This window comes from Vipera berus (assembly GCF_964194415.1).
Source record: "Vipera berus genome assembly, chromosome: 5".
In the NCBI taxonomy this organism is placed as follows: Eukaryota; Metazoa; Chordata; class Lepidosauria; order Squamata; family Viperidae; genus Vipera; species Vipera berus.
This window is the reverse complement of record NC_138207.1, coordinates 104,674,276-104,700,675: the sequence shown is the minus strand read 5'-3', so window position 1 is coordinate 104,700,675 and position 26,400 is coordinate 104,674,276. Positions and strand designations below refer to the sequence as shown.

General features: G+C 43.8%; 1 protein-coding gene across 1 annotated transcript in view; it reads right to left on the bottom strand.

Moving 5' to 3' along the window:
* Window positions 1-8,423: 8,423 nt before the first annotated feature.
* The window catches only part of LOC308669449 (uncharacterized protein), a 19,159-nt gene continuing 1,182 nt past the window's right edge, over window positions 8,424-26,400 (bottom strand). Inside the window, exons 2-8 of the mRNA XM_081330142.1 lie at window positions 22,808-23,005; window positions 18,457-18,573; window positions 16,952-17,059; window positions 16,034-16,150; window positions 13,921-14,037; window positions 10,765-10,848; window positions 8,424-9,083 (exon numbers count right to left, since the gene is read on the bottom strand). Coding sequence (XP_081186268.1) covers window positions 8,707-9,083; window positions 10,765-10,848; window positions 13,921-14,037; window positions 16,034-16,150; window positions 16,952-17,059; window positions 18,457-18,573; window positions 22,808-22,997 — 1,110 coding nt within the window. The 5' untranslated portion in view covers window positions 22,998-23,005 and the 3' untranslated portion in view covers window positions 8,424-8,706. The remainder of the gene's footprint in view (window positions 9,084-10,764; window positions 10,849-13,920; window positions 14,038-16,033; window positions 16,151-16,951; window positions 17,060-18,456; window positions 18,574-22,807; window positions 23,006-26,400) is intronic.

The following is a 26,400-nucleotide window of genomic DNA, read 5'->3' as shown; positions in this document are numbered from 1 at the left end:
CATTATCCAATAAAATAAGGTAGATGAGAACATGAAAACAGAAGGCTAGGAAGTGGTAGACATTAATCTTTGGAGGATTGAAAGCGTGTCATTCCTATTCTTTGATTCCTTCCTCTTGTAAAATAATCTGCTGCTTGTCTACCTTGAAACAATTGTGCAGCAAAACCACAAACACACACCTACAGCTCTACGCAGAGTTGAGAAGAATAGTTCAAATACAGAGGCGAAAAAAGCATTGATAAGAACCGAATTAGCTATTACAGTATACCACAGCTCCAGAGTGAGCAAAACACTATTGTATTCATCTCAAAAGACTGGGGAGAAAAGTTTTTTTCCAAAACGCTTTATCTCTAGAAAAAGAGGTCATGTTAAATTGGTTGGGCGTCCAATAAAAGAAGAATACTTCTTTTTTCTCCATCTAATTTTCCTTTGAAGCAGGTGATTATCCTAAATTTGAGACTATCTTCCTTTTCAGATAAGTCCAGTCCTAGGAAAAAAAGAAATCGGGATAGACGGTGGCTAACTTTGGGAGTTAGCTGTGAAATCAGGGGTAAAACACGATGCCTTTTCAAATATTTGGGATTTCAGCTCTTATCAGCTTCCACCAGCATAGCCGGTGGCGAAAACAATTAGCTGAGCAAGTCCAAAATATACGGAGGTCACTTTTTCTAGCTGAACTGTAATAAAATAAAGATTCTATCCACATATTATTCTGGTGTTTCTCTTTGCATGAAAATACAGAGCCCGCAGCAGCAATGTCTCTGTAGGTGGGATTTCCCAGGTGGGTCCAAATGACAGAATAACAGTTAGAATGGGACCTTGGAGATCTTCTAGTCCAACCCCCTGCTCAAGCAGGAGACCATTTCAGACAAACAGTTGCCCACTGGCTTCCTCAAAACCTCCAAAGATGGAGCACCCACAGCTTCTGAAGGCAAGCTGTTCCACTGATTAATTGTCCTAATGCAGGGGTATCAAAGTGCCAGCCTGTGGGCCGGTTGCATCATGCGGAGGCCGCCCCCATCTCAGCTCTGGCAACATGAAAAAAGTTGCGTTACGTTGCGACACATCACGCGACGTGGCGAGTTTGACACCTGTGCTCTAACGAATTAACTCTCTCACTTGCTGCTTATTCAGAGCGTCAAACTGAGCAATGTGATATATATATATACACACTGCAGTGCAGCGAGATGTGTACACACGTGTACACCGGAAAAACACAACAACCTCTTCACAAACGCATGGCACAACATAGGAGAGCAAACCCATCGGGACAAGATTCAGTAGTCCATTTGCATTTGGAAAAAAAACCAAGGTCACCTCTCTGAAGACAGCAAAGTCCACGTTCTGGACAGAGATGACCGCTGGTTTGAAAGAGGGGGTCAAAGAGGCCATCTATGTTCAAACCAAACAGTCCTGTCTGATCAGAAGGGGGGGGAAATATGACACTACTGATCTGTTTGCAACACAGTCCTTTCAGCAGTTGCAAGAAGGCTCCACACCCATTTGCATTACTCAGTTGAACCCGGGGGCACTGATCAACCCTCAATAACTCTCAGAGAGAGTACTAATGAGCAGATGACTGCAAAGCGTATAAATCCTTCCATCGTCCACCATTTTGGTCAGAGCTGAGGAAGCTTCTTGAATGAGAGCGAAGCATCTTTAAGGAAAAAAAACACAAAGTCCAGTTGCCTTTTGGAAAGAAAAAAAAGCATTTTTGGGACAATGTCAGGACCCACCCCAATTCACGTCTTAGGAAAGAAAGAACTCTTGGAGCCAGAATTTGTCCAAGAAGGAGCTTTTACTAAAACATGATTGTCAGTGGAAAATCTAGACAGGATCTGAAAACTGTGTTACAGGTTGGTACTTTTAAAGTGTCCCTGAGTGAAACCCCCTTCCCCTCAGTCCATTTGGCCAGTCCCGGATCAATTAAGGTTCAGGTGTCAAAACCTTCCAAGGGAAAAGGTATCTGTCACGGAACAATTAACAGTCTGACCAGAGGAGGATGGACCGTGGTTCATTTGCATGGTCAATATCAAAGTGCAGCCTCCACTGGTTCCTCAACTACAAAGGCCAGTGCTAACTGCAGGCCAACTTAATGTAGCAGCTCAAGTGCCAGCACCTTCTGCTGGCCAGGGTGGTACTGCAGCTCAAGTACAGCCACCCCCAGCACCAGTACCTGTAGCAGCTTCAATGCAACTGCTGCAGGCCCTGGCACAGGCACATAACTGCTGGTTATGTCCGGATGGCACAGCCTGCACAACCAGTGCCTCCTGTAGGCCAAGTCCCAGTTGCACAACCTGCACAGCCAGTACCCCAATTGCATGTTCCTCAACAGGCACCCTCTATTGTACCATGCCTTTATGACATTTCCTTCCTCCTTTTCAGATTCCAATCGGAGATACAAACCAGATCTCTCCCGCCCCCTCCCTTTCTTTGTTCTTCCCAGTTCAAAGGTTCTTCCCCTGGTCTAATGACGGCCTCCAGGCAGGCTGAAATAAACACCCTTGCAACAAATGGATGAGGATAGCCAACTAACATCTTCTCTTCTCCTCCTCGGGAATGGCAGAATCCAGTGAGGGATGTAAGATTTTAGAACATACAGATAAGGATTTATGAATGGGATATAAATGGATTCTGACAGACAACCATGATCTGGATGACCGAGAATCTCCATGGACATCCAGAGCTACCATTTCTAACGTTGAATGATCTCAAGATGAGAACCAAGCCTTGGGCTTTTGCCATGGAATTGAGAGCCAGACGGAATTAATTATCTTTCAGAGCAGAACCTGCCGCTCCGCTAGTTCTCCAGATAAATGTCGCACAGTTTTATTTCCCACTGGCGTTGGTTTGGTCCTTTATTTGCCCAGCTTACATACCTGCCTGGGCCATTGTCAGTAAATGCAGAGCTGCTGTCTCACCGCTTGTCATTCATCCCCAGATATGCTACCTTTCTGGGATGAAACCCCGTTTCCTGGACAGCTGTGTTTTCTCTAGGAGTGCTGGGGGAAAGCAACCTGACCACTGGCCCAGATGCCGGTGGTTTTTCAAGCTTCAGAGATGCCTTGAAAGCAATTAGATTTGAATAGCTTCCTGCCAAAATGTTTGCCAATTGAGAATGAATGAGCAAGAGGAAAAACAGAATCTGTGAAGCCAGCAATGGAGAGTAACAGAAGACTGGGGCCAGCCAGTTCGCCTCTCTCTTTCTCTCTCTCTCTCTCTTTCTTTCTCTCTTTCTCTTTCTCTTTCTCTTTTTCTCTTTCTTTCTCTTTTTCTCTTTTCTCTTTTCCTTTTCTCTCTCTCTTTCTTTCTCTCTTTCTCTTTCTCTCTCACTCTTTCTTTTCTTTTTTTCTCTTTCTTTTTTTCTTCTTTCTTTCTTTCTTTCTTTCTTTCTTTCTTTCTTTCTTTCTTTCTTTCTTTCTTTCTTTCTTTCTTTCTTTCTTTCTTTCTTTCTTTCTTCTCTCTCTCTCTCTCTCTCTCTCTCTCTTTCTTTCTTTCTTTCTTTCATTTTCTCTCTCTCTCTCTCTCTCTCTCTCTCTCTCTCTCTCTCCCCCTCTCTCCCTCCTACTTTCTCAGCAAACCATGGATACTTTAAGTTTTTAAAACTTTTTTAATGCTTTCATTTAATCTGTTAAAGCTCCTGAATGCTGCTACATGCATTTTTTGAAACATGACATTCAAGCTACACTTGGTCCGGTAGGTCATTCAAGCTACTCATGGGCCTTGAAGATGACAGAAGTGGAACACTCTTATTTTAGGTAAAATCACTTGAGCGTATTGTGATTTTTGAACTGAAAGGGCACAGCTGGATTTCCCACTTTACGTTTCCTCTGTGCACAGCACAGGGCAGGTAGGAGAGTTGCGACAAAATTATGGTTCGTCGCTTAGGAGCAGATTTCATGAATGTCCCAATTGCTGGGATTACATTAAGGATATGATTCGTGCACCATCAGTACAACCGGGAGAAAAATACCTTATCAGTTCAGATGCCTTCATTTCAGGGACAGTACAGTGAATTCAGGGGGAATTATGGAAATGTTGCCAAGTACTTGGTGAAAATATTTATTTTTGAAACACTAAAACAGTTTCTCTGTTCAATGACCATAATGCCGTTTTTTCCCCAAAGCACCAGAAACAAGAAGCTGGTCATTTACATTCTTTTAGAGGGTCGTTGAGGCCACCTGGAGGTTCCAAGAAGTTCCAAGAAGGCTCCAACACCCCATTGTCACCACTCAGGTGACCCTGAAGACACAGATAAACCTCCAGGTGGCCTCAACGACCATCTAAAAGAATGCAAATGGCCAGCTGTCTAGAAGGAGTATAAATCCTTCTATTCCCCACCATCTGGTCAGAGTTGAAGAAGCTTGTTGGATGAGAAGTGAAACTTCTTCAAAGAAAAACAAGGAAGTCCAGTTGCCCCCTGGACCACCATGACCTGGATGGCTGAGAATCTCCATAGTCACCCTAACTTAACCAATATATTCTGGAAGCTTCTAGAGAAGGGTAAATCATGTCCTCTTCCCACAACTCTGGACTGTACTGTCTCTTGTCTCACCCCCACCCACTCTCCTTGGAATATGCTCCCACTTTCCTTGGAATCTGCCGTGTTGCTGTGCTCCATCACACTTTCAAAGGAAAGTTGTAAAGTTTATATCCCCCCCCAAATGACTTTTCAATAAATCTTATCGCCTACCGTGCTTATTAAGCATCATTGTCAATATTTGCTGTTGAAAACCTAAGTTGTCGTAGGTAATTTATCTTCTCTTTTCATTTTTTAACAATTGCTTATATTCACAATAAATCTTCTTGTTTTTGTTCTCCTCCTCCTCCTCTTTCTTCTTCTTTCATTCCTTTCCTTATAGGACCAAGTCATTTAGTGATGCCAGAAAAGAACAGACTTGCTTGGTTACATTTTCACATCTGCACCAATCGGTGTTTTTTTTCTGTGTAAAAATGCCGCGATTAAGGAAACCTAAAATCCAGAGGGTATGAATTGCTGCTATTCTATTGCAGTAGGACTTTGTCTAGCTTTAAAAGCAGGGCAGATGATTCTTAACACAGCCTAAAACAATCCCAGTAAAATGCACGCATAGAATAATGATTATGGTGGGGAGAGTGGTTAAAAAAAGTCAAATAAATTAGATGTATAGCTTGAAATCAATATGTGTTCACTAATTAATGTGATCACACCATGATGGCACATGTTCCAATGAAGGCGCAGAGGAAGTGTGTGAAGTGACAGCATCAGCCAATTTCACACTTCAGTATGTTTAATTTCCACAAGATGTTTGAACAAGATAGCAGGTCACAGCTGTTTTCCGTCTTGCAGACAGTCTCCGTGTAATTTTCATCCTGGCCCAGGTAAGGTGGATAATTGCCGAAAGAAAATGTGTAAATTGAACGGCCAGTCTAAGTAGTTTCTGATTGTTCAGTTGTGCGTATGATCCAAACTTGCCAACAGGCATAGCAATCCGGCTTGTTCAGCCTGACTTACCTGAGGGCCAAATTGGATGAGTTCTCGTGGATAGCTTTTAAAAAGCAAATTATAGCAAAGGGAGAGGAGTTGTGGATCAGGAGACAGTTGGAGACAGGCAGGAAAGATTATATCTGGAGCTCATTCTATTCATGAGCCGCTCTGATGACAGTACCTAGACAACTTCGTCCAGAGCTAACAGAACAGAACAGAATAACAGAGCTGGAAGGGACTCTAGTCCAGCCCCCCGTGCAAGCAGGAGACCTTATACCATTTCAAACAAATGTCTGCTCAGTTTCCTAAAAGCTTCCAGTGATGGAGCACCCATAAGTTCTGGAGGCAAGCCATTCCACTGGTTAATTGCTCTCACTGTCAGGAAGTTTCTCCTTAGTTCTAGGTTGCTTCTCTCCTTGATGAGTTTCCATCCGTTGCTTCCTGTCCTGCCTTCAGGTGCTTTGGAGATTAGCTTGACTCGCTCTTCTTTGGGGCAACCCCTGAGATATTGGGATGGAATATTGATTGATGGATTGATTTGCATCCCACCTTTATTATTTTTTTACAAATAACTCAAGGTGGTGAACATATCCAAGACACCTTCCTCCTCCTATTTTACCCACCGCAACAACCCTGTGAGGTGGGTTGGGCTAAGAGAGAGGGACTGGCCCACGTTTGCCCAGCTGGCTTTCATGGCTAAGTGGCACACTTATGGTCTTCTGCTTTCAAGGTTGTCTGTCCAGTCTCTTAAAAGCCTCCAGTGATGGAGCACCCATAACTTCTGAAGGCAACCCGTCCCCCTGGTTTATTGTTTTTAGTGTTAGGAAGTTTCTCCTTAGTTCTGGTTGCTTCTAAAATTTCAGTCTTCTGCCTGTTGAGCATATGCTGTCTGTGCTGATCACAATGTGTCAGAAGTTAAAGCAAGTCTAGGAGAAACCATTGTTTTCAGGCAAGTAACAACGGAAGGACAAACAAGCAGAAGAAAAAAAAACTAGGACTGGTGGCAACTAAAAAGCATTTGGATGACAGTCAAAATGCCAGGTATGGAATCCACCTGGTAACCTTTCAGAAAATTAGACCGAGCATTTTCATAGCTAGGCCCAAAAGAATTGGAATACTTTAGAATACTTTATTTGGCCAAGTGTGATTAGACACACAAGGAGCTTGTCTCCAGTCGTTGGTCGTTCTAGGTGGCCCCACAAATGGGAGAGGGTGGAGAGCATCTTTGCTAGTCTAAACAATTCTGTGTACCGTGAGAATTAAGGCCATTCTTTCACTTAGGTTGCAGGGCTGGGCGTTTTGGTAGAAAGCCCGCCAAACATTCCTATTGGGGAACGTAACTGATTTCATAGTACTGGGGGGGGGGTTGAGTGATTTTACTTTATAATAGTTTAACTCTCTGGACGCAGTGGCTCAGTGGGTTAGGACGCTGAGCCTGTCAATCAGATGGTTGGCAGTTTGGTGGGTTGAATCCCTAGTGCCGCGTAGCAGAGTGAACGCCTGTTATTCGTCCCAGCTTCTGCCAGCCTAGCAGTTCGAAAGCATGTAAAAATGCAAGTAGAAAAATAAGGACCACTATGGTGGGAAGGTAACAGCATTCCGTGTGCCTTTGGCATCTAGTCATGCCGGCCACATGACCACGGAGACGTCCTTGGACAAACGCTGGCTCTTCGGCTTTGAAACGGAGATGAGCACCGGCCCCTAGAGTCAGAAACGACTAGCACGCATGTGCGGGGGAACCTTTACCTTTACCTTAACTCTCTGGAGGGATTTTCAGACTTGGTTTCACTTTTGACCATGCCGATATTTAGTATCCAATAAGCATGTCCTTTGAGGACGTCAACCCTAGCATTGATACTTCCTTGAAGAAGCCCATAAAATGGCCTTATGCCAAATTAGGACATCAGTCTCGATCTCGTTTGTCTTGAACGTGAACGGATTCCCCGTTGGAATGAAATCTCCACCAACCAGCACCATCTGCTTCCTACTTTTACAAATAGACTGCATTCATTTAGTTGCAAATATACAAGTGGAACCAGCACTTATAAGTTTATATTTATAAGTGCTGGTTCTGCTTGCATATTTGCAACTAGAACAAAGATGACAGTGATCCTCCTGTGGGTCGTCTCGTCTCAAAGAAGTTTAGTGATGTCTCCTTGGGACTTCTTAGTACCGAAGGAAGCAGGAAACTCAATTATACTTCATTAAAGAAGGAGTCGGAGTGACATGATAGCAGCATTCCAGTCTTTGAGAGTCTTTTCCAAAGCACCAGAAGGCAAGACAAGAAACAATGGATGGAAACTGACCAAAGAGAGAAGCAACCTGGAATTAAGGAGAAACTTCCTAACAGTGAGGACAATTAACCAGTGGAAGTTATGGGCTCAGAAGTTATGGGTGCTTCTTCACTGGGGGTTTTTAAGAAGAGACTGGACAGCCATCTGTCTGCAATGGTATAGGGTCTCCTACTTGAGCAGGAGGGTGGACTAGAAGACCTGCAAGGTCCTTTCCAGCTCTGTTCTATTCCAATTATTTTCAGTAAGATGAACTTTGTTGCCATTCTAGCTTTTACCATATCTGACACTAGGTGTCAGCAGAGAATTGGAGTCCTTAATCCTATGGCTGCCACCTTTAGGACACTTGCATTCCAAAGCACCAGAAGGCAAGAGAAGAAGCAGTGGGTGGAAACTAATCAAGGAGAGAAGCAACCTGGAACTAAGGAGAAACTTCCTAACAGTGAGGACAATTAACCAGTGGAACAGAAGTTGCCTCCAGAAATTGTGGGCGCTCCATCACTCGAAGCTTTTAAGAAGAGACTGGAAGACAATTTGTCTGAGATGGTATAGGGTCTCCTGCTTGAGCAGGGGGCTGGACTAGAAGACCTCCAAGGTCCTTTCCAGCTGTATTCTGATTAATTAATTAATAATCGTTAGATGGAAAGTACACTGTACCTGTGAACTGGCCTTGATGGTTACTTTAATGTTATACATGAAATCAATAGTTCCCCCTCACTAGAATTTAGGGAGGATTAGCTAAAGTCACGATTTATTTAATGCCTATAGATATAAGAAGCAAACATGGTATTGAAACTTCACAGCCTCCCTGGATCTAAATCAGGAGGTCTTCAAACTCCGCCCTTTTATGACTCATGTGGCTGAGGAATTCTGGGATTTGAAGTCCGTGAGTCATAAAAGGGCCGAGTTGGAAGACCCCCCTGATCTAAATGGTGCCTGACAGATGGTCTAAAATTCGCAGACCAGTAGCCTTTTCTCCCCGCAGGATTTGTCGTTCCATTTTCCATTGGAGAACATTTCCACACAATTCTCCTTGCCCTGATTGTTATTGGGCTCCCCCTGCAGCCAGTTGGAGTAAGTGATGGGCTGATCATTAAGGTACTTAAATGTCCCTTCGGTCTTTAAGTCGGTTATGCCAAGGAAGACTGCTTTGTTGTACATCGTCACAATCTTTTGGACGGCATCGTTCTCCGCAACATTCCTCGGGGTCACAAGTAGGCCTCCAGCCTGCACACACTTTACTCTCAAGTCATCGAAGTTGCCTTCATAGCCGTTGGTTTTGAACACTTTGTTGCCGACGATGTGTCCCCCTGGGAACATGGCAACTAGAACGAACAACAACAAAAAAAGGGTGCATTCTTAGGTCAGCATCAACACCAGCCATTGTGTGGTAAATGATGCAAGGTCAACCTGCCATAGGAAGAGAACGGTGGCTCTTCAAATACTGCTGTTAGCAATATGTCATTTTCTCAATCATCCTAGCCTTGGAAAATCCCAGTGGTTTGTCCAGAAATACAATGGGCCCATAGTTATGATATGTATATCCTGCCCATCTTGGCTAGAGGCACCTCTACGTGGCTTACAACCAATTAAAGCAGGGGTCTTCAAACCTGGCCCTTTTGTGACTTGTGAACTTCAACTCCCAGAATTCCTCAGCCAGCGTGCCTGGCTGAGGAATTCTGGGAGTTTAAGTTCACAAGTCATAAAAGGGCCTAGTTTGAAGACCCCTGAATTAAAGGCAATAAATGTAAAGAATACATTAAAATAATAAATATTAAAATTAACATTGACTTAAAATTAGACAAAAAGGACAAGGGTGGGTGATACATCCAAACCATACCAAAACTGCAGGAACATTTTATTTAAAATAAATAAAATAAAATCCAAGGGAGATTGGCAGCCAAGTAGTGTGAAATATAAATAAACATAAATAAATAAAATTGGCTTTTTTTACTGTTTCTTAATCTTTGTAAATGCTAGGATTATTTTCCCAGAAAGCAGCCTTAGAGTCTTCTCACAAATTCATTTCGTTCACTGTGTCATACATTAGGGTAAGCATACATAGAGTATCTATGGAGATTCTCAGCCCTCCAGGTCATGGTTGTCCCAAAGGTGGTTTTTTTCAGGAGGCAATTGGACTTCCTTGTTTTTCTTTTAAAGATGTTTCGTTTCCCATCCAAGAAGTTCTTCAGCTCTGTCTGGATGGTGGAAAAGTCCTGTAGTACAGACTACAGGAACTGTTTGCGCTTCAGTTTGAGATGCAAACAACACAGACTCATCCCCAACCGCCTGCGCCTGTCTCCAACAGGGAAGGGACCCAGGGCAGAAAACATCCAGCAGCCAAGAAGGCTCCACACCCATTTGCCCCACTCAGGTGACCCTGAGGACACAAAGAAACCTCCAAGAGGCCTCAAGGACTCTCTAAAAGAAGGCAAATGACCAGCTGTCTGCAAGGAATATACATCCTTCCATTCCCCACCATCCATCCAGAGCTGAAGAAGCTCCTTGGATGAGATGCAAAACGTCTTCAAATAAAAAAAGAGAAAGTCTGGTTGCCTCCTGAGAAAGCATCTTTGGGATATACATACAGTGTATGCACTAATAGAGATAAATGTAAAAACCTGGCAGGGCCTGGGAAATAATGCAGTTCTCCTAGCTGTGTTGTCTGACTTTGCACAATTTTTTTTTCTTCCACTTCCTGAAAACACAAGAGACTATCTTGAAGGGCATCCTTGCTCCACGAAACAACGTGGAAGCTTCTCATGACACAACCCCAATGATAAAAGTGGTCGAGCATCTTCAACTCGTGAACAATTTTCAAGTATGGGGCATAGTTGTCTACCCAACTATTAGAAACTGCTGTCAAGCTTTCTACCATAGTTTGGGGCTTATGGGTGCTGGCTGCAGTGCGCCTGCAGATATGCCTGGTTCTTCTAACCCATCAGCTGTTTGCTGGGAGACCAAACTCATCCAGAGGGATTTGTATATTCTGCACATCGTTTTTACCTTTTTGGTACTTGGCAAAGCTGGCTTGCAGGGCTTTCAGCTGTCCTTCCAGGCTGCTAACTTTGGTCTTCAAAAGGTTGACCTCTAAGAGAGAACAAGATGATCACAGTCTGCAAGACGTTGGACGGTAGCATCATGAAGAAGAAGACGCTGGCATAAAACCAATGTAAGAGAACAGCAGGCAGAACTGAGAGGGGGAGTTAAATAAAGCAGCAGCAGAGTTGTTACATTGCCACAAATGGTCCAAGCCAAATGGCTGTTGAATTCCATTGACCTTTCAAGGCAAAGGTTCCCCCGCACATGCGTGCTAGTTGTTTCCGACTCTAGGGGCCAGTGCTCATCTCCATTTCAAAGCCAAAGAGCCAGCGCTTGTCCGAGGACGTCTCCGTGGTCATGTGGCCGGCATGACTGAGTCTGAGTCTGACCGAACACAGTTAAGATCCTTTTCTAGATCTTATCTTGTGGCAATGAGGGTGGCAAAGCGCGCCTACTTCACCACCCTCATTGCGTCCGCAGATAAATAAAATAAAATAAATAAAAATAAAAATAATCGCCCGGCCGCCCTATTTAGAGTGGTCCGCTCCCTTTTAAATCAAGAGACGGGAGAGGACCCCTTACATGGACGGGCTGAGGAATTTAGTAAATATCTGGTGGACAAAATTGCTCAGATTCGGGCTGGTCTGGACTCTGACTGGGCAGTATCTGACGAGAGGAAAACGATGAATTTGGCCGAGTACATTTGGGAAGAGTTCGATCCTGTGACTCCGGATGAAGTGGACAAGATCATGGGGAAACTAAGTGCCGCCACATGTTTGTTGGACCCGTGTCCCTCCTGGCTAGTCTATGCATCTCGGGAGGTTACATGAGGCTGGCTCCTAGCAGTTATCAATGCCTCACTGAGTGAGGGGTACTTCCCTGCCGCCTTGAAAGAGGCGGTGGTAGGGCCCCTCCTCAAGAAACCGGCATTGGATCCAGCTGTTTTAAACAACTTCCGTCCTGTCTCCAACCTTCGCTTCCTTGCGAAGGTCATTGAGAGCGTGGTGGCACGACAGCTCCCTTTGAACCTGGAGGAAGCTGAATATCTAGATCCGTACCAATCGGGTTTCAGACCCAGGCATAGCACGGAGACGGCATTGGTCACGCTGGTGAATGATCTCTGGCGGGCCCGAGATAGAGGTTATTCCTCTGTCTTGGTCCTATTAGATCTCTCAGCGGCTTTTGATACCATCGACCATGGTATCTTACTGCGTCGTCTTGAGGGGTTGGGAGTGGGAGGCACCGTTCTGCGGTGGTTCTCCTCCTACCTCTCGGACCGTTCGCAGACGGTGTTGGCAGGAGGGCAGAGGTCAAGCCCTAGGCCTCTTAGTTGTGGAGTGCCTCAGGGATCGGTGCTCTCGCCCCTCCTGTTCAACATCTATATGAAGCCGCTGGGAGAGATCATCCGTGGCTTCGGGGTGAAATATCATCAATATGCTGATGATACCCAGCTATTCATCTCCACCCCGAATCAACCCAGTGATGCCCTCGATGTGATGTCCCGTTGCCTGGAAGCGGTACAGATTTGGATGGGAGAAAACAGGCTTCGACTCAACCCGGCCAAGACTGAGTGGCTGCACATACCGTCATCTCGTTTAGTCCAAGAGGTTCCATCTTTGACTATAGGAGGAGAGATGTTACCTCCCATTGATAGAGCACGCAATCTGGGCGTCCTCCTAGATTCACGACTCAGTTTTGAAGATCATATTGGAGTCGTGGCTAGGGGGGCATTTGCACAGATTCGCCTTATATACCAATTGCGCCCCATTTTGGACCGAGATGCCCTACGTACAGTCACCCACGCACTCGTTACCTCCTGTATAGATTACTGTAATGCTCTCTACATGGGGCTGCCCTTGAAGACCACCCGGAGGCTTCAGCTGGTGCAGAGTGCAGCTACACGGGTTGTGATGGGGGCACCCCGATACTCCCATATTACACCCCTCCTGCGTGAGCTGCATTGGCTACCGGTTGCCCTCCGGGTGAGATTTAAGGTGCTGGTACTTACCTTTAAAGCCCTACATGGCTTAGGCCTGGGATACTTGCAGGACCATCTGCTGCCGGGAACAAATTCCCATCGCCCAGTACGCTCACACAGAGAAGGCCTCCTCAGGGTACCGTCAGCTAGGCAATGTCGGCTGGCGACCCCCAGGGGGAGGGCCTTCTCTGTGGGAGTGCCAGCCCTATGGAATCAGCTCCCCCCTGAGCTTCGGATGGCCCAAAATCTCCTATCCTTTCGCCGCGGCCTCAAAACACTCCTTTTCCACCAGGCTGACCTGGACTGACAGGCATTTTAATTAATTATATTTAGAATTTTTAATTTATTTTTAGTTTTTAATTTTAACTTATTGCACAGATGATTTTAATTTTATTTTTTATCCTGATTTATGTACTTATTATATGTTTTGTTGTTAGCCGCCCTGAGTCCTTCGGGAGATAGGGCGGGATATAAATCCCATCAATAAATAAATAAATAAATAAATAAATAAATAAATAAATAAATAAATAAATAAATAAATGACTAGATGCCAAAGGCGCACAGAACACTGTTACCTTCGCACCGTAGTGGTCCCTATTTTTCTACTTGCATTTCTACGTGCTTTCGAGCTGCTAGGTTGGCAGAAGCTGGGATGAGTAACAGGCGCTCACTCTGTTATGCGGCACTTGGGATTTGTCCCGCCAAACTGCTGACCTTCTGATCGACAAGCCCAGCGTTCTAACCCACTGAGCCACCTTTAGCTGGTGCCAATTTAGCACTGAATTTTAGTTGACTAGTTTCTTGGGCATACGTGAGCCATAAACCTTTATTTGAATTCAACCTATGGACCTGATCCTTTGCACCTGACTGCCGTTGATTAACCCAAACACCGATTTCCTTTCCCATGTGCCTTTTCCTCGCTGAAAATACATTTGGACCCCACCACCCCATTACCAACTAATGCACTGACAAAAGCTTGATGGAAACATCAAATGGATTGATCTGAAATTTTAGCCACCTTCCTGCTAAAAAGGGCACCAAAAGGAAGTCACAATGACATGATAAAGGACAGACTTGAGAGGTTCTCCTAAAGGTTGTTAAATGAAACTTCATAGCAAGGAAGCAACATTGAACTCACTCACCTGAAAGACCACTATCACCCTTTGGCCCCTTTTCACCCGTAGTACCCCTATCTCCTTTGAGTCCAGGAGAACCAGGGTTTCCCTTTGGCCCTTGGGGACCTGGTGGTCCTTGAAGTCCTGTTGGAAGAGATCAGATCAGCAAGTCATTTAAGGTGTGATACTTTTCTAAAGGAGGACAGGAAGGCCTGGAGGATCGTCGTCCACGGGGTCGCGATGGATCGGACACAACTTCGCAACTAACAACAAAAACAACCTTTCTAAAGAACACATGATGGGGTGGTGGTGGTGGTGGAAACGTATCTTTCTTTAGACTAAGTCTTCTTTGAGTCAAGCTCAATTCTTATTGCATCTTTCTCAGCAAGGATATTGATGTCGTTTCTCTGCCACCTGCTGGGATGGTTTCCAACCTCTCTGTTCAGTCTGCCGACTAGGGATTTCCTGGTGGATGCCATCCAACGGCTAATTGGCCCTGGCTTGGCTTCGCCTCTTGAGATCAGCCAATCTGCTGCCATCTGCCACAACTTGAAAATAAAGTCCTCTTCAATGTCCAACTCAACTCCTGATGAATGCATGGGCACCTCTACGTAGCTCCTTGACGTCTTAGAATTGGTTTGCTGCTGCCAAATTAGGTGGAATTCAATTAATGGGTTTTTGATGGCTCCACCTAACTTGGCCAGTTTGCTTGGACTAGCTGAGGAATTCTGGGAGTTGAAGTCCACAAGTCATAAAAAGGCCAAGTTTGAACACCCCTGCTTAAGCATTGCCGTTCCATAGCTGGTATCCTCTAATGCTCAGCCTCTGCCAGGAACTGTTTTTCAGAGCAGATTCTTCTGGCTGTTCTTGACTCAACTCATAGAAATCTTATTTAAGATCTATTAATTGGTCATTAAACTCAATTACAAGGCAAGTCCTTTCTAATCAATTTGTGATCTGTCGCATAAAAAGCTTTCCATGTGGAGGATTTAGCTTGGGGGGGAAAAAAGGCAACAAAATAAGCCAACAGGTGTCCACCAATCAGAAAAAGAGCAAAGAGAGGGAACTGAAGCCAATCTCATTCTTAGCTGAGAACTGTGGGATTAAGAAAATGGTGCTCCAGCATCTCGCAAGGAAAACTAATTATGGACCAAGCTGCACATAGCAGGAGACCCTCAAGCACTGTTATTGCTCTGGGCTTCCTAGACCTGGGGTGCAAAACTGCGGATGATCGTGAGTTGGAGCACAAAGATGTAGGGAACTCCCTGCTACGGGTCCTAGACTGGACGGGTTTAGGAGCTGGGGGGAAGACCAGGATTGCAGACTAGAGAGTTGGGACAAGAAGACAAAACTTTTCAAGAAGAAGCCAAGGACAAGTGCTTCTACAACCTTGTCAAGAAACCTGGGTGACAATCGCTAGGCATTTGGTTTACCTCCCTACCCCGTTCTTGATTTAAATAAATAAATAAATAAATAAATAAATAAATACATACATACATACATACATACATACATACTTACATACATACATACATACCCTCCCTTTTTACAACCGTGTAATCTCTTAATTTTAGGGTAGAGTTGTGGCGTTTATGCCTGGAGAAATACTTTCTTTCTTTCTTTCTTTCTTTCTTTCTTTCTTTCTTTCTTTCTTTCTTTCTTTCTTTCTTTCTTTCTTTCTTTCTTTCTTTCTTTCTTTCTTTCTTTCCTTCCTTCCTTCCTTCCTTCCTTCCTTCCTTCCTTCCTTCTTTCTTTCTTTCTTTCTTTCTTTCTTTCTTTCTTCCTTCCTTCCTTCCTTCCTTCCTTCCTTCCTTCCTTCCTTCCTTCCTTCCTTCCTTCCTTCACAGCTAAAACATCTATTTTTCTCTCTTGGTTTTGCAAGCATGGAAAAAACTTTTGCCAGACTTTGCTTCCTGCCCCTGTTTGCTCTTTCTAGCCCTGCGTTTTCGTTCTCTAACTTCTTCTTTCCTTTTATCTACATTTCAAAGCCCTCTCCCCTCTTGTCTCCTGTCGCTTCCAGAAGCTGAGAGTAGTACAAACAACCTATTTGCCAATCAAATCAACACAAAGATCCTGCAACAAAAGTGTTTTTCAGCCAAAGCAATGTTTGAAGTTCAGTGTGGCACAACTCTTGACTTACCTTTGACACCCAGGTCTCCTTTTGCTCCCTTTTCGCCCACTGATCCTTTGGCCCCAGCTGGCCCAGGGGCACCTATTTTGCCTTGGGGTCCTGGAGGACCAAGGGCACCTTTGAGACCTACAGGGATATTGAAAAAAAAACATTCAAAATGAGACAGGTGCTTTGCAAAAATAAGGATCACCAAACAAGAACATCATTTCTAGTTTTCAGTTCTACCTTGTTAATGCACAATACAAGAATAGGGCAGGTAGCCTCCTAATCTAATCCATTTTTGCATAAAATGAATGATACTTCTACGTTCATGCCCACCAGACTCGTCATGGCATTGCAACAAAACCACAGAACCATAAAAAAATAGAAATTCTACAATTTCTTGCATCTGATGTTGACATGAGCTGTCTCCTAACAAATCTTCTGTTTTGTTAGTGTTTTGTGTGCCTCCAAATTCTTGGGTGCTAGATCTAGTTCTCTGTTTGTTTAAGAATTTATCTATTACAAATACAAGCATATGCAAATTCAAATCTTGACTCGGGATCCAATAGCTGTAGATGCATAGGAGAGAAAGCATAGTTCTATTTTTTTTTGCCAGATATCTTATTACCATTTGATCGCAAGTCTTCTGAATTTAAACCGTATGGTTAACTCCCTAACAGGGTTTGAAGACAGAATTTGGAAAACTGCTTTGATCGTGCTCAGTAGCTTCGATAAACTCGCTGATCTTTCCAACCTCCTTGAATAGAAGATTCCCTTTGGGACATTACAGATGGACTGCAAATGATCTCTTAATTGATGTTTGAAAGAATACAGCCCCATCGATCCATCGAACACCTTCTTACGCTGTTCTTTGATAATTACTTTTTAATCAAATTCTGGAGCACCAGTGGAGGGAATCGGTCTCTCTAAATTAAACAAACTTACCTATTTCTCCTTTGACACCTTTCTCACCTTGTGGGCCAATGTTACCTTTTGGTCCGGAAGGGCCCACATTTCCAGGAGGACCTCGCAAACCTTGAATCCCACGTGGTCCTGGTCAAACGAGATAAATGTTAGAAAAGAGAGAGCAATGTATTAGGGAGAACAGTGATCTGTCGTGTTCAACCCAGAGCTGCAGGGTATAGAATGACATGATAGCAGTGTTCCAATATCTCAGGGGCTGCCCCAAAGAAGAGGGAGTCAAGCTATTCTCCAAAGCGCCCGAAGGCAGGACAAGAAGCAACGGATGGAAACTCATCAAGGAGAGAAGCAACCTAGAATTAAGGGGAAATTTCCTGATGGGGAGAACAATCAACCAGTGGAACAACTTGTTCCAGCACTGGATGTTTTAAAGAAGACATTAGACAATCATTTCTCTGAAATGGTATAGGGTTTCCTGCCTGAGTAAGGGGTTGGACTAGAAGACCCCCAATGTCCCTTCAAACTCTGTTATTCTATTCTATTTCATTCCGTATTCTATTCTATTCTATTCTATTCTATTCTATTCTATTCTATTCTATTCTATTCTATTCTATTCTATTCTATTCTATTCTATTCTATTCTATTCTATTCTATTCTATTCTATTCTATTCTATTCTATTAAGACTTCTTGAGTCTGTTGATAAACTACAGTACTGGAGATGCAGACCAGACATATCTCTGAGCAATGAAGCTGGCTGTCAGTAAGCCTTGATTAGATACCTTAATGTTACATGACGGTACAGGTCATCTACTGTCAATTTACAAAGATATGTTTAACAATGGTTCAAGGTTATGATGGCGCCAATAAAGGGACTCATGACCTGTCCTTGAAGGTACAACCATCGTACCACCCACACAGTCACTTGGTCATGATTTTGGGTGCAGCATTCTGTGGTCACCGGATTGCAATTTGTGACCTTCCAGCTGGCTTCTGACAAGCAAAGTAAATGAGGGAAGTTGGATTCACTTAACAACTGTGGCAAAAAAAAGTTTGTCAAACTGGGTGCATTTGATGCCTCATTTAAGAACTGGAAAAACTAGAAACCATAAACGTGGCATCAAGAATGAAATTTGGGCAGCTAATGCCTCTTCATTTCAACTTTCCATTAGAGTAGGAGGGGGAAGGTGCTGCTTTAGAATGGGCTTGATGCAGAAACAAAACCTCTACGATTCCACTGAAGACTATGAGAGCCTGAAACCTTTCCAAGGACACCGCAGCAGGTGTGGAGAAGAAGCAGACGGTTCCCATAACAAAGTGAAATTGTTTACATGGACTACATGAGAGGAGGGTGGGTTGGGCCAGAGAAATTATTGTTTAATTCTATAAACTGGTGTCTGGCAACCTCAAAGTTAGTTTTGCTTTGACATTACCACTCCGTGTATTCAATAAACAGTAAAACAGAATGAACCTGGACTTTCCTTTGGATCCCCAAGCTGGATATTGACATGTGACCTAGGATGCATCTTACCTATTTGTCCAGCATCTCCTCTTGTTCCAGGATTCCCCTGAGACCCTTTTTGTCCTGCTGGTCCAGCCGGCCCCATCTTCCCTGGAGGACCAAGGTTTCCTTTTGGGCCTAGCAGTCCTTTAAAGAAATGGAAGCAAAGATTATTAATTAGGGGATGTTGAGTGCTTTTGGAAAAGTGCATGCCAACCCATGTGGCCCGTGAAAAATTTAAAGTGATTAGCCCTGTACAGAATAAACCTAACCTAATAAACCTAAGACAGCAGAAGAAAAAAAGAAAGAACTGGAGAAGATTGGGGAAAAAAATACAAAGGTCTGCAAACAGAAATAGAACGACTGTGGCAAACTCTAAAAGGATGCAAGCGACCAGCGGTCTGCAAGGAATATAAATCCATCCATTCTCCACCATCCAGTCAGAGCTGCTCCTTGGATGGGAAGTGAAACATCTTTAAAGAAAAACAAGGAAGTCCAGTTGCCTCCTGAAAAAAAGCATCTTTGGGACAATTAGGACCTGGAGGGCTGAGAACCTCCATGGACATTTAGCTGTGCACTTGGGGATGAACCCCCTTCAAATGATGTGGGGAGGATGAATGGATTTCCAGAAAATATTGCAGACTCCAGGAACCGTTTGTGCTTCAGTTTGAGATGGAGACAACACAGATGCATCCCCAACTCCCTGCGCCTGTCTCCAACAGTGAAGGGACACATCCTGCGGCCAAGAAGGCTCCACACCCATTTGCACCACTCAGGTGAGACTGAGGACACAGATAAACCTCCAAGTGGCCTCAACGGTTCTCTAAAAGGATGCAAATGACCATCTGTCTATAAGGGATATAAATCCTTTCACCCCCCACCATCTAGTCCAGACATGTCAAACTCGCAACGTCACGTGACGTCGCACAACGTGTCGGGACAGTTTTGCCATTGCCGGCAATGGGGTGGGCATGGCTTCCGGATGATGCGTCTGGCCCGCGGGCTGGGAGTTTGACACCCCTGATCTAGTCAGAGCTGAAGAAGCTTCTTGGATGAGAAGCGTAACGTCTTCAAAGAAAAACAAGGAAGTCCAGTTGCCTCCTGAAAAAAAAGCACCTTTGGAACAACCAGGACCTGGGACGACTGAGAATCTCCATAGACTGGTCAAAAGAAACAAAAAGTAGTATCCCATAGTAATAGGCGCCTTGGGGATATCTCAATCTGATTTAAACCTAATTTAAATAAAAGTCTAGTTCACAATTCTTGCTAAATTGGTAACATCCGAAAAGCAGCCCTGAAAGTTGATTCACGCAAATCGTAGGATCCTGTCCACCTTTCCTTCATCAACTGAGCTTTGTTCACTTATGTGTTTAAAATAATTGATTGTCCTGACTTTTCCCCACAAGCTGTGTTCCTGGTACGTTGGACTTCAGTTCCAATAATTCCCAGGCAACAAAGATTATTTCGACTTATCATAATAGGAGTTTAAAAAAAACAAAACAAAAACGTGTTGAGGGGAAGCTCCGTGTCCTTAAGCTGTGAGAGAAATTATACTAAGTATAGCTCAGCGGCCTTCAAGAAAAGCCTACTCAAACTGGTTCTTGAATTATCTTAACCTACTTAGAAATTTAAGAAAGTTCTAAATAGGAAGCTGGTCATCTTACACTTTTAATACCCTTTTGCTTCCAAACCCTCCTCGGATAAATCTTTGCTGGCTTCTTAGTATTCTCAATTTCCTTCAAGTTACCCAACGTCAAAAGTGAAGAAATGACTCATCAAATATGGAGCTGCATAACATGCGCCTGAAGCTAAATTAATACTAAGTATGGGGCATAATTTAAATAAAGATTGGATATACCTATGAAACCAAGGAAAGCTCTGAACTTTCTGAGTGGTCCTTACTTGGCCATCCTGATGCTGTCCACCAGTGGGTAACTTCAAGTCCTGCTACTCCCTTCACTTTTATTTCAGTAAGACTTGATCTATCAGGCTTGCAAACACCAGGTGTATTCTAGTCTCTTTTTTCTTTAACTCTTGCATGTTTGCACCCCATTGTTGACCCTAGCTAGAAAGCAGGACATTTGGTAAAGGTAAAGGTAAAGGTTCCCCCGCACATGCGTGCTAGTCATTTCCAACTCTAGGGGCCAGTGCTCATCTCCGTTTCAAAGCCGAAGAGCCAGCGTTTGTCCGAGGACGTCTCCGTGGTCATGTGGCCGGCATGACTAGACGCCAAAGGCGCACGGAACGCTGTTACCTTCCCACCGTAGTGGTCCCTATATTCCTACTTGCATTTTTACATGCTTTCGAACTGCTAGGTTGGCAGAAGCTGGGACAAGTAACAGGCGCTCACTCTGCTATGTGGCACTCGGGATTTGATCTACCAAACTGCCGATCTTCTGATTGACAAGCTCAGCGTCCTAACCCACTGAGCCACCGTGTCCCTAGGACATTTGGTGGGTGAGGAAAATGTTTTAAAGTTGTACATAAAACTTCATTGATGATATGAGGTAGAAAGAAATGTAAATAGAGTCAAAGTAAGTAGGCCTTCCTTCCTTCCTTCCTCCCTCCCTTCTTTTTTTCCTTTCCTTTCCTTTCCTTTCCTTTCCTTTCCTTTCCTTTCCTTTCCTTTCCTTTCCTTTCCTTTCCTTTCCTTTCCTTTCCTTTCCTTTCCTTTCCTTTCCTTTCTTTTCCTTTCCTTTCCTTTCCTTTCCTTTCCTTTCCTTTCCTTTCCTTTCCTTTCCTTTTCCTTCCTTCCTTCCTTCCTTCCTTCCTTCCTTCCTTCCTTCCTTCCTTCCTTCCTTCCTTCCTTCCTTCCTTCCTTCCTTCCTTCCTTCCTTCCTTCCTGTGGTTCAAGATTGAAACAGCAATATGAATCTTTTGGGTCAAACTTTGAGATTAAAGATCTGTTTAATCCATTTGATGAAATATGTGGATAAATTTGGATGTCTTCTATTCTTCCCTATCTCTGAATGTTCATCCAGAAGCCCAATGGGAAACTGTATCCATGTTCTCTTAAATACATAGACAGATCTTCCATACAGTCAGAGTTGCCTTCTATTCATGCCAGGCCAAATGCAGTTCTCCTCCAAACTTACTCCTGAAGAAAATCAGGGCAAAGCTGATTTGTAAATTCTACTCTCTACCCAAATTTAAAGTTACTACATGTGGCACTGAACTCATTTTATTTATAAGACAGAGTCACAAGCAACTATTGGAACATACGTACAAAGGACTCCAGAGGACTAGCAAAGGGCTGTGCTACAAATCCCATCCTAATTTTCTGTGGTCCTTAGCTCAATTACGTATAATCTTACAAGTAATTGGTACAAATGTCTGTCCTGGGTTTTTTGTTGAGTTGGTCCTAGGTGTTCTCTGAACTTGGTTGGTTTTCTTGTAGATGTTTCATTACACAACTAGTTAACATCATCAGCGCATTGATGAGTTTTCTTTCTTTCTGCCTATCAGGAGCCAGCTGGAGAGAAGGCGGCAAGAGCAAGTGAACAGAGGGAAGAATCAGTAGAAAAGAGAATTTTTTATCCCACTGGCATACGCTTCACTCCCCTAATGGAGCAGGTACACTGGAGAAAAATGCAAGGGGAAAAAAATAAACCCTCTTTTAATGCATATCCAGAAAGCTGATCCCCCCACCACCCCGCCAAAAAAAGAAAAATTAAATATTTTCACATATGGTGGACTTGTAAAAAGGTTAAGGCCTTTTGGATAAAAATTTGGTGGAACATGCAGAAGATTTTCAAGCAAAGGATAAAGTTTTGCCCGCAATTTTTTTTTGTTAGGTATAATTACAGATGCTGCAGTTGTGGACACTAAGTTGATGTTGAATTTAACCACGGCAGCAAGACTCTTAATAGGTCAATATTGGAAGAAGGAGGAACTGCCGACTATAGAAGAATGGACTTTAAAGGTTTCTGACCTGGCAGAGATGGCAAAGATTTCGGCTTATTTGAAAGATCACTCGCAAGAACGTTACATTATGGAGTGGAGAAAATGGATTGAGTATATCCAGAACAAATATGGGACTAAAAAGTTTCATGTAGCATTTGAATAAGTCTTCCTTTCTTTTCTTTTTTCTTTTTTTATAGTTAATAGTAATAGTGTTTGTAGTTATCCTATATGAGCTAGAGAGTGATAGATTTTAGAGTTCATGGTTGTTAGCATTTGGATGTTTATGAGTGTTTTTTTTTGTTTTTATACCCTGTACTTAGCTCTGGGAAGTCGGGGGGGGGGGGGGAGGGGGGAGGGGTAGGGAGGGATGGGTGTGGGAGTGGGAGGGGGGATTGTTAAAGATAAAATGTATGTTAAAACTTTTTAATTAAAAAAAAAAGAAACATTAAAGAACACCAGGAAGACATGAATTCCAGACCTTGTTCTCCCTTTTCCCCTTTCAATCCTTGAATTCCATCACGGCCATCCCGTCCCGGTATCCCTTTCTCAGCTGGTTCACACACCACCAAGGAACAAGCATTCCAGCTGTGGACAACCTCTTTTGGTGCTGGGGTGGATACTGACGCCGCCGCTGACACTAAAGCGCAAAAGAGCAGGACCACTTGCATTGCTGGAGCTGGGGGGGAAAAATGAGAAGGAGAAATAGGGGGTATAGGAGATGTGAGATTCAGCTCTCAGTCAATCTAAGTTGACAGTTTGACATGCAAAGATAGGTTTCAAGCTGAGATAGAAATCTAACATTTTAGGGCAACCTCATTCTACTTGATCAACTCTGGAAGGCAGAGTGAAAAATAAATATCTCAAATAAGATACATCCAAAGCAGTTAACTTACACTCTCTCTCTCTCTCTCTCTCTCTCTCTCTCTCTCTCTCTCTCTCTCTCTCTTTTACAAATTGGAGAGTTGGAAAATGAATCCAGGTTGAATTTGTTACATTATCATATACTTCCTTATTGCAATCAATCAGAATGGAGCTGGAAGGAATCTTGGAGATCTTCTGTTTAAGGAAGAGACCCCATACCATCTCAGACAAGTGACTGTCCAGTCTCTTCTTAAAAACCTCCAGTGATGGAGCACCCACAACTTCTGGAGGCAACTTCTGTTCCACTGGTTAATTGTTCTCACCGTTAGGAAGTTTCTCCTTAATCCCAGGTTGCTTCTCTCCTTGATTAGTTTCCATCCATTATTTCTTGTCCTGCTGTGTGGTGCTTTGGAGAATAGGGTGACCCTCTCCTCTGTGTGGCAAAGTCTCAACATCTTTTTTCCCCCAATGTGGTGACCAAAACTGGATGCAATATTCCAGGTGTGGCCTTACTAAGGTTTTATAAAGTGGTACTAATACTTCATGTGATTTTGATTCTATGCCTGTTTCATAGCTGCCTTTTTTCTTTTTTTTTTCTTTTCCATAGGTGTCTTTTTGCATGTACCTCTCCTCTAGAAACTTCTAAGAATGGAATTTTCTTGATTCTGCCCCTTAGCTGCTCATGCTTGTTAGTAGCTAATTGGTGATAGAATTCATGCCTTGGGAGAAAACAAGATGTGTGTTGCACCACTTCCTTATCTCTCTGTGCAGTAAAATACAGGAACTGCTTGTTAGAATACAAATTAGGGCTTCAGAATAAGTTGGCAATCAAAGCTACCCAACTCCTTTTCAAGATTGTCTCTGCGTTGTGCTTATGTTCATGGCTTTTGTTGTTGTGATGTTTTTGTTTTCTTATCCGTTGTAGCCTGATTCTTCTGGGATCTCCATTAATGCATAGCCATACTCAAGCTGTCTTTGATCAACATTCTGCATGTAAGGCTGCAGCTCTGACCTCTTCTTCTAAGTAGAAGACACCAGTGTGTCACTGCAACCTGTTTCCTTTGGAGAAATGAAATGGTTGTCTGGATTTCTCTAGATGTTGGTGTTTGAGGCGAAGATTTTCCCACCAAAACTGAATGGTAGCATGATTGATAGGCCCTGTGGAGAATCTTGCCAAATCTAAGACACCATCAAGGGTTTTTCCACAATCACATTTTGAATTAATCCCACATTATGTTTCTTTTAGGATAGAGAAAGGGCAGAGATGTGAAACTCCAGAAAGGGTGCAGAGAAGAGCAACAAAGATGACTAGGGGACTGGAAGCTAAAACATTAAGAACGGCTGAAGGAATTGGGTATGTCCAGTTTAATGAAGAGAAGGATGAGGGGTGACAGGATAGCAGTCTTTCGATATCTAAAGGGCTGACACACAGAAAAGAGGATCAACCTGTTCTCCAGAGAATCTGAAGGCAGAACACAAAGCAATGGATGGAAACTAATCAAGGAAAAAGCCAGCCTAATAAAACTAAGGAGAATTTTCCTAACAATAAGAACAATCAGTGGAACAGCTTGCCTCCAGAAGTTGTGGGTGTTCCAACACTGGAGGTTTTTACCAAGAGATTGGCCACGTGGGTGCTAATGGGAGGATCTCGATACTCCCATGTTACACCACTCCTACGCGAGCTGCATTGGCTTCCGGTTGCCCTCCGGGTGCGATTCAAGGTGCTGGTAATTACCTTTAAAGCCCTACATGGCTTAGGCCCGGGGTACTTGCGAGACCACCTGCTGCCAATGTCAACTTCCCATCGCCCGGTTCGCTCCCACAGAGTAGGCCTCCTCAGGGTGCCGTCGGCCAGGCAATGCCGGCTGGCGACCCCCAGGGGGAGAGTCTTCTCTGTGGGCGCGCCGACCCTCTGGAATGAACTGCCTCCGGAGCTGCGGATGGCCCCCAACCTTTGGTCCTTCCGCCGCGACCTGAAGACGTGGATGTTCCAACAAGCGGGCCTGGACTGACTATGGTTTTAAATTTGGCTTTTATTGGGTTAAATTGTCATTTATTTATTATATCCATTATTTAATTCTTTTTTAAATTTTGTACTTTATGTTTTTTAATTTTTTATTGTTGTGAGCCGCCCTGAGTCCTTGGGGAGAAGGGCGGCATATAAATTTAATAAATCTCTCAATCTCAACGATTTGTCTGAAATGGTATAGGATTTTCTGCTTGAGCAGGGGGTTGGACTAGAAGACCTCCATGGTCCCATCCAACTCTATTAGTTTGTTTTTCTGTCTTATCTTTCCATTTGTGTCTCTGAGGCGACCCCAGATCAAGTTTTGTTGCTTATGATCACAGGATTTCCTAGTTATTTGTAAAGCTTATATCCTACTGGAAGGAGCCTCACATCACTGACCTTGATGGGTCTTCAGGATACACAAGGCAGAATGGAAACTATGGCCTCAAAAGAAGACTACAGACTTCCTTCTTCTATCTACCCTTCTCTCACATTCCTTCCTTCTGGAATGCTGTAGCTTTGCTCCTACTATCAATGGGTTGTATAGGGGTTGCCTAAATAGGTGGCAGTGGGACGCGGTGGCTCAGTGGGTTAGGACGTTGAGCTTGTCGATCAAAAGGTCGGCAGTTTGGTGGGTCAAATCCTGAATGCCGTGTAACAGAGTGAGCGCCTGTTACTCGTCCCGGCTTCTGCCAACCTAGCAGTTCGAAAGCACGTAAAAATGCAAGTAGAAAAATAGGGACCACTATGGTGGGAAGGTAACAGCTTTCCGTGCGCCTTTGGCGTGTAGTCATGCTGGCCACATGACCACGGAGACGTCCTCGGACAAGCGCTGGCTCTTCAGCTTTGAAACGGAGATGAGCACCGGCCCCTAGAGTTGGAAACGACTAGCACGCATGTGCGGGGGAACCTTTACCTTTAAAATAGGTGGCAAGCATAGTTTTTTTTGGGGGGGGGGAAATAACCTTCACCATTTTCAGGATTGCAGCACCAGCTATTTATAACATCTTCTACATTCACCCACCCATCAGTGGGTCAACATTATCTGTAATGTAGACAGGCATTTTATCACTTGAGTGATGGCTGAGTGGAGGGAATGAAATAGTGCTAAGCCCCTAGGACTGAAGTGTCCTTAAATACCAAAGTTGCAGAAACAGGCTGGTATAATGAAATATGGGGCCATAGAAATAGGCAAGGCAGAG